The sequence below is a fragment of the Nicotiana attenuata genome, chromosome 8, assembly GCF_001879085.1.
Source record: "Nicotiana attenuata strain UT chromosome 8, NIATTr2, whole genome shotgun sequence".
Classification (NCBI taxonomy): domain Eukaryota; kingdom Viridiplantae; phylum Streptophyta; class Magnoliopsida; order Solanales; family Solanaceae; genus Nicotiana; species Nicotiana attenuata.
In genome coordinates, this window is record NC_031996.1 from 37,471,236 (window position 1) to 37,478,697 (window position 7,462).

At 35.3% G+C, this 7,462-nt stretch overlaps 2 protein-coding genes across 3 annotated transcripts in view; one reads left to right on the plus strand and one right to left on the minus strand.

The window, feature by feature from the left end:
- The window catches only part of LOC109231276, a 2,262-nt gene extending 749 nt beyond the window's left edge, over nt 1-1,513 (plus strand). Inside the window, exon 2 of one of the 2 annotated variants that reach the window (XM_019396886.1) lies at nt 1,048-1,513. In XM_019396886.1, coding sequence (XP_019252431.1) covers nt 1,048-1,223 — 176 coding nt within the window. In that variant the 3' untranslated portion in view covers nt 1,224-1,513. The remainder of the gene's footprint in view (nt 1-1,047) is intronic. The other variant, XM_019396887.1, reaches the window with a different exon arrangement.
- Nucleotides 1,386-4,973, minus strand: LOC109231275 (FAD-dependent urate hydroxylase-like). Its single transcript, XM_019396885.1, has 6 exons — nt 4,625-4,973; nt 4,386-4,532; nt 3,615-3,680; nt 3,357-3,522; nt 2,919-3,147; nt 1,386-2,106 (listed from the first exon to the last, which is right to left on the minus strand). The coding sequence occupies exons 1-6, from the start codon at nt 4,822-4,824 to the stop codon at nt 1,583-1,585; spliced, it is 1,332 nt and encodes a 443-aa protein (XP_019252430.1). The 5' UTR covers nt 4,825-4,973; the 3' UTR covers nt 1,386-1,582.

A 7,462-nucleotide genomic window follows, 5' to 3' on the forward strand; every position in this document is an offset into this window, starting at 1 on the left:
CACACACACATTGAACATTTGACTAGATTCCAGCTTTCTGCTTGTTAATGTGTAATGTGTTAACAGGAGTATTTCATCAATAGGCAATATTGGCCGCTCGTAATTTTTTGTATAGCCGGTAAATGATCATGGAATTCACTCAAAATGATCATACATATAGAAATTGATAACTAGCTGTGCAACAGATCAACAATCATCATATCCATACATTTTTTAGTTAAGAGATTTGCCATTGAACTATCAAGACAGAGTTGTTCGAAAATTTTCCAGAAATAACTTTCTGTCAACATACCAGTTTGTGATGTAGGTCATAGTCCATCTGTCTAGATTATTCTGCTGTTATATAATGTGGTCTCTAGCTCTGAGGTACATTAGACAATTCCCAAATATTTGTTGTTTGGTTTTTCCCTCGGGATAGGGGTAAGGTCTCCGTACATACTACCCTCCCCAGATCCCACTAGTGGAATTTTAGTGGGTCGTTTTTGTTGTTGTTGTTGTTGTTGTTTGGTTTTTGTGTTTTGGTTCTGAGGCAACACAATTGACTGTTTCCTCTTACTGTTCTTTGCTTTGTATTGTGTACTTCTAGTTGATTTATCCCCATTTTTACTCATTTTTGTTGGACCTTAAAATGTTAGGGGTCGTTCGGTTGGAATATGATTTATATCGGTATAAGTTATGCCGGTATAAGTTATATTGGGATAAGTTATGCTGATATTGTTGTTTATTCATTGTTTGGTATGTTGTATTAAAAATGACAATTGCATAATTTCTAAGAAGAAGGTATAAGTTATACTAGTGCTAATTACCCCACCTTCTATAAGGTATAAGTTATCCCAGTGTTAAAATTAACACCGGGATAACTTATACCTGGTTTGCTAACCAAACAGAGTATTAAAGTGGTATTAAATTTTTATACCACCCTTATACCTTCTTATACCTCATACCAAACGACCCCTTAATGTTTTATCTATGCCACCATTATTCTGAATGAGAAAAATCGCTTATGACTATCAATTTGCTGTTAAGACATATTTCTATCCTGCACAGCAGTTGCTATGGTGAATAAAGCTGATTCAATTGTTGCCAGAGTCAACACTTCTGTAACTCGAGCTGAAATCAACGGAGGCAGTTCAAAGAGCAGTTTCACATCGAAGCTGGAATCAGAGGACATCGATCCAACTGATAAGTACATAGGTCAAGAAAATAACGAAGCTGAAGGATGAAAAGAATGAAGCTCCGTTGCTCATCTAGAATAGACATCATCAATCATGATTCTTATGTTAAATTAGTGAACTGTATACGACATATATATAGGTGACATCCCGCTGGCATTTTGGAAAAAAATTAACAATTGTCCCAAAGTGTAGCGATAAAAGAAAGTGTTATAGTGAATGGTTTCCCCCTTTTGTAATGCTGAAGTATATTCTGATTTCTGATACAGAAGCATAAGTACAGCTATTAGCAAGTTTCTTGATATGAAGAATGAATTACAAAACAGGATTCTACTTCAATACACTCTGCCTACTATACTTTGGGGAAACTTTTATTGGTAAGCTATTGCTAAGTATTTCTTCCTATAAAACTAATGTTTGTTTCTTTTAGTTTGCTCGAATTCATAGTTGGCATGTCTCGTCAATGTTCTGGGCTTAAGCAGCTTAGGCACAATGAAATTATTTCTAACAGAACATATCAGTTTATTCTCAGACTGCAGCAATGCTCCAACGCGATTTGCCATTACTGTTAATGGGAAGACACGGCGCCATCTTTCACTTCCATATGCCTTGAATGCATCCTCCACAGAAATATGTTTAGACTTCATTGCTTCTGCTAGCTTTTCTGTCAAAACTATAGAATCCTCCAATGCACAACAAGCACCTTGACCCATGTTTGGTGTCATTGGATGCCATGCATCTCCAACGAGCACAGTTCTTCCAATAGAAGGCGGAGGACTTACTAAGGGCCAAAGCCATCGGTCATAAAGGGGATTTCTTGTTAATGTGTCGTCTGCAGTACAATTAATCAGGGTTAACATGTCCGCGACTGGCCAATCTCTAACGAGCTCTTTAGCTTGCTGTCTCAAAATAGATGGATCTGTGATCCTTGGACCTGCCAAAAAGATGCAAAAGTTGGAGAGGTGTTAACAGAATTGTGCTGGCCAACTTGTCAATCTGGTTTAACTCTAGTTTGATTAACAACTGATGTCACATGGGAAACATTTGCTGTCAATAACATGGAACAACAACCCCACACTTAATAGAGCATAAACTGGAAGCCTATCATATGCACATGAGGCATATTTACTCCTGATTCTTTTGGCACAGTGGTGGAATAATGAGTGCTGAAATTGAAATTCACACGTCCGACCTGTTCAATTGATTGTCACTTTAATAGGCACATTTTGCACAGATGTCCAGTTACCAATAGGTCATAGCTTTAATTGAGGTGTACAAGAACAACATAAAATCCAGCTTAATCCCATACGTGGGGTCTGGGGAGGGTAGTGTTGTACGCAGCCTTACCCTACCCTATTAAGGCAGAGAGGCTGTTTGTGATAGACCCTCGGCTTAAGAAACGGTAAAAATAAAGCAACAGGCAATATCAGCAGTAATGCAATAAGGTAATGGAAGTGAGTGACATGACTCGCGATAGGAAGGTGTGGAGGTCGATGATTAAGGTGGTGGGTTGACAGGTAGTTGTCTTCGATTTCCGCTATTAATACTATCGAACCTCCACCAACAGGGTAGAAAGTTCAGGTAGCCAACCAACTAGGCTACCTAGGCTACCATGATTCTCCTATCTACGCAATCTGATTATAACATTTTAGTCGGTTAACATAAATATGATCCAAAAAGAAGTACCTTAAGATTAATGGAGAGATGAAGAACTAGAACCGATAGTAGATTTTCTGGAGTATATACCTGGAGATGAGCTGTTGCATATGACAAACCAATAGACCTTGGTTTTAGAAGCAGGAACATATCCAGCACGTAATCCTCTTCCATAGATGTAGTTTACTTTTGGTTCATATGGCTGTCCTTCAGGGAAATATCCTAGGCCTCGGAATGCAATATGCCCTGCATACTTAGGCTCTCGAAATCCCATCCACCTAGCTGTTGGTGACCAGACGCCATCACAAGCGATCACCACCTATGGATAGTGCTAATGATATAAATTAAGTAGTATATAAAAGTGTACGATTTAAGCTTTTAGATAAGATAGTCACACAATTCAGTATCGATATTAGAGCAGACAAAGATCCTGAGTTCAAGTATAACTGCTACTCATTATAATAATTTTTTTTCATGTGCTTAGTCCGTGAAAAAGAATGTCTATGCAATAATAGCATGCAGATTTACCTCAGCAGACAATCGAGTTCCATCTTCAAGTTGCAATAAGGTAGTACTACCATTTTCACTTGTTTCAATCTTTGCCAACTTTGAGGAAAAAGAAATAGCATCTGGTGGTAGCTTACTGGCTAGTTTTTCAAGTAAGACTCTCCTCTCTACGACCCGCAGTTCTTGGCTGTTGCAGCAGAAGAAGAAGATTAAGAGTTAGTATCGTAAATTACCATTGAAAAACACATCAATTGGAAAAGAACCATCACGTAGTATTACCTTTTGTCCTCATCTTTGAACCCGAAGGCGTTCAACTCCTTTCCATCATCTGATTTTATTACTATCCTGCAAAGCAGATGACATCAACAATGAAAAGCAGATTACCTTTTGCCTTAATTTTTTCATGCTTAATACTGGTTAATTGAGTGATACAAAGTAAGGGGAGCCTTGGCGTAACTGGTAAAGTTGTTGCCATGTGACCAGGAGCTCACAAGTTCGAGCCGTGGAAACAACCTCTTGTAGAAATATAGGGTAAGATTGCTTACAATAGACCCTTGCGGTCCAGCCCTTCCCCGGACCCCGTGCATAGCAGGAGCTTAGTGCACCGAACTGCCCAATTGAGTAATACAAAGTTTGTGTGCTGATCAAAATGATTCACATTATTACATGTTCTAATAATTTTCTTTCATTTTATTAAGCTTAATTATTTACTTTGAACATAGTTCTATTACATTGGATCCCTAAGCCTCTGGCAGAAGAGACAGATTTAGGATTTAAAGTTAAGTGTAGCTTTTGTGACAATAGACTCCAATCTGTGCAGACTTACTAAAATATTTGTTTCAAAAATTTCCACCTATATATAGAGTTTGAGTTGAAAGCAATTAGTATTACACCTACATCTATCACAGCAAGCTATCAGCCAATGCTCCATATTAAAGGAATACATTAAGCTGCCGCTATGCGTGGGGTCCGGGGAAGAGCCAATGCTCGATATATTTAACCAAAATTAGCAATTATTTTGGCTAAAACAGAACAGTTGTAGGAACATACCCTTGAATTTCAAGAAACTGACTCCTAATTTCATCACCAACTCCAATAGCATCAAGTGCTTTCCATCCATTTTTAGAAAGTGTTATTGAGCTTCCTTCAGTTCTCAATGACTCAGCTTGCTCAAGCACCACGCTTCTAATACCAAGCCTAAAAAATATCAACAACTCACACAATCATTAAATTTCATTTTTGTGAAAAGAACAATCATTTAAATGCAAATTAAAGTTGTTGAATTGAACCTCTGAAGTGAAACAGCAGAAGCAAGGCCAGCAATTCCAGCACCAACTATTACAATATCTTCTTTTCTATCATCAGCTTTAGCATTTACAGTTGAAACAGACATGGATCTGATCACTCCAACTCTAGACACGTTAGAGGAAGAAAGAGATACGCGCGACTTGGCATTTTGTAGAATCGAAGAGATTAAAGCCATTGTCATTCGTTTGGAGACAACAAGACTATAGAGGGAAAACAAATTCAAGAGGGTTGGTTATATATGTGCATATATATGTGCATCAAGAATTTTAAGTCTATGAGTTTTACTTTTAAGGTTTTTCACACAAAACACATTGTACTTATAAAATTATGGATTTTATTCCATCCGTAGCGAAAACATTGAATACTGAATTCAAATGAACACGGTGTTCCACAGCTGATATAGTCAATGTACACAAAAAAATCAAGATACACCTCCCATTACGACCAAGAAAAGTCTTCTTTTTTTTGTACAAGTTGGACACGTTAATGACTGTGGAAAGTTCGTTGTGACAGTATGATAATTAGATATGAAGGAAATTTAGCTAATGAAAATTGGACAAGTATTAAAGCTAATTGCTAGAGATACTCAGGAGGTTCGAATTGTAAAGGTCAAAAAGTAAGAGGAGTCGAAACTTTTCATGTGTTTTTTAATTAATAAGATTCAATAAAATCTTGATCGTTTTCTAATTTTATGTGCTTAGAATTGTCAATAGTTTCCACCTCGGAAAAGTCTTTTATATATATATATATATATATATATATATATATATATATATATATATGTTTATGCTTATTGCTAACCTTGGTTATACAAACTATACAATTTTACCGGTTAAGTCATAAATTAAGGTGATAATATGATTGCTTAACTACAGTTTAGTGGGGAGAGTGTATATGAAGATATGTGTCATGTATTATTGAATTGATGTAAATAATAGGTGAGAATAAATTTTTACCCTTTGTCCCCGCTTTAATAAATAATTTCACATTCTTCTCGAGAATCAAAATAAGTATTCTCTTGAAAAGTATTGAATCATGTTTGAAATAGTATTCAATAGTCCAGATTATTGTAGGAGAAACTTCCATTCAGGAAAGAAACCGAATTATTTGGCTGGACCCAAAGCAAAAAGAGTAGATAAAATATAACAAATTAAAAAGAAAATGGGCCAAGCAATGATCCATGACTTATGATTTCTGCTTGAGATTTTTCCATACATATACACTATTGGAAAATTTATTACCCTAAATGTTCATATTTAGTTAATTACTCGGCATAAACAAGTTTTGTTTACAAAATATATACAATCCTCCTTAAAAGACTCCTAATCCAATATTGTGTCTTCAATCAAGAGATTTAGTTACACCATTTTCCTTTTTTCTCTCCTCTCGCCCCTCTTCTCTCCATGTTCTCTCTTTGTCCCATATCTCGAGTAAACGGAGTGCTTTGAATAATAACGTATTTCCCAAAAGCATTTGAAACTTGGGCAGGATGCTTCTCCCTGGAAGTACGAGTAGCTATCCATTCCTCCAGAAATGCCTGGTTACAAGTAAAAAGCTTCCTCAATAAGCAAAGTAGCGAAATATATAAAATATTGAGGAGCAATCTTATTCCTTTGTGTCACACATGTCAATATAAGATAATATAAAAGCTTAATTACTTGCATGTTAAATTAGCAACGAGAAAGAGAATCGTGGTACTTGTAAGAATTGAGAAGTGCAATGACAAAGAGTATTCCGGTCAGGGAAGTCAGTATGTGAACGAACACCAAATCCTGTTCCCCTCCCACCACCTGATTAATTCCTTTCCGACAATCTTCAAGTTCTTACCCAGTAGAAGCTGTGGTTTGGTTGTTGCTCAATTTGGAATAACAAGAAGTTTGTATAATTTTTATACAATATGTCTTTTGTATATTTTGTATATGATTTATACATAGTAAAAATAAATTTCATACAACTAATTATATATTATACAACTTATCTACAACTTATATACAACTTATCTACAATTTTCATACATTATTTCTACTCAGTTATATACAACTACAATATCATACAACTTAAATATAATTTTTACACAATATTGTTCAACTTTCATACAATAGTTAAATAACATATATATATATAATAGTTAAATAAAAAAATATATATAAACAACAGAATATAATTTTTCTACAATTTTACTACAACTTTACTACAATTTGGTAAGTATAATGTATGTCTTCTTCTTCTTCTTCTTCTTCTTCTTCTTCTTCTTCTTCTTCTTCTTCTTCCTCTTCTTCTTCTTCTTCTTCTTCTTCTTTCAATCTGAAATTAAGCCAAAATCAAGTCTAATCTTCACCAAAACACCCTCAATATTGAGATATAAACTCCAAACCATATTCCCAATCTCTTCTTCTTCTTCTTCTTCTTCTTCTTTCAATCTGAAATTAAGCCAAAATCAAGTCTAATCTTCACCAAAACACCCTCAATATTGAGATATAAACTCCAAACCATATTCCCAATTATTTGCAACAACACTCAATCCAAACAAATAATGGTTTTTGAAAATCCAAATTCGAATTCAAAGCTTCAAAGCTTTTTAATGGCTGTCAATAGTGGAATTGCTGCTCTCTTTTCCTTTGCTTTACATTACTGAAATTATGGATTGGGAGATAGAGAGAAACATAGAGAGAATTTCCAGTTGTTTGCAACAACACCCAATTCAAACAAATAATGTTTTTTGAAAATCCAAATTCGAATTCAAAGCTTCAAAGCTTTTTAATTGCTGTCAATGGTGGAATTGCTGCTCTCTTTTCCTTTGCTCTACAATACTGGAATTA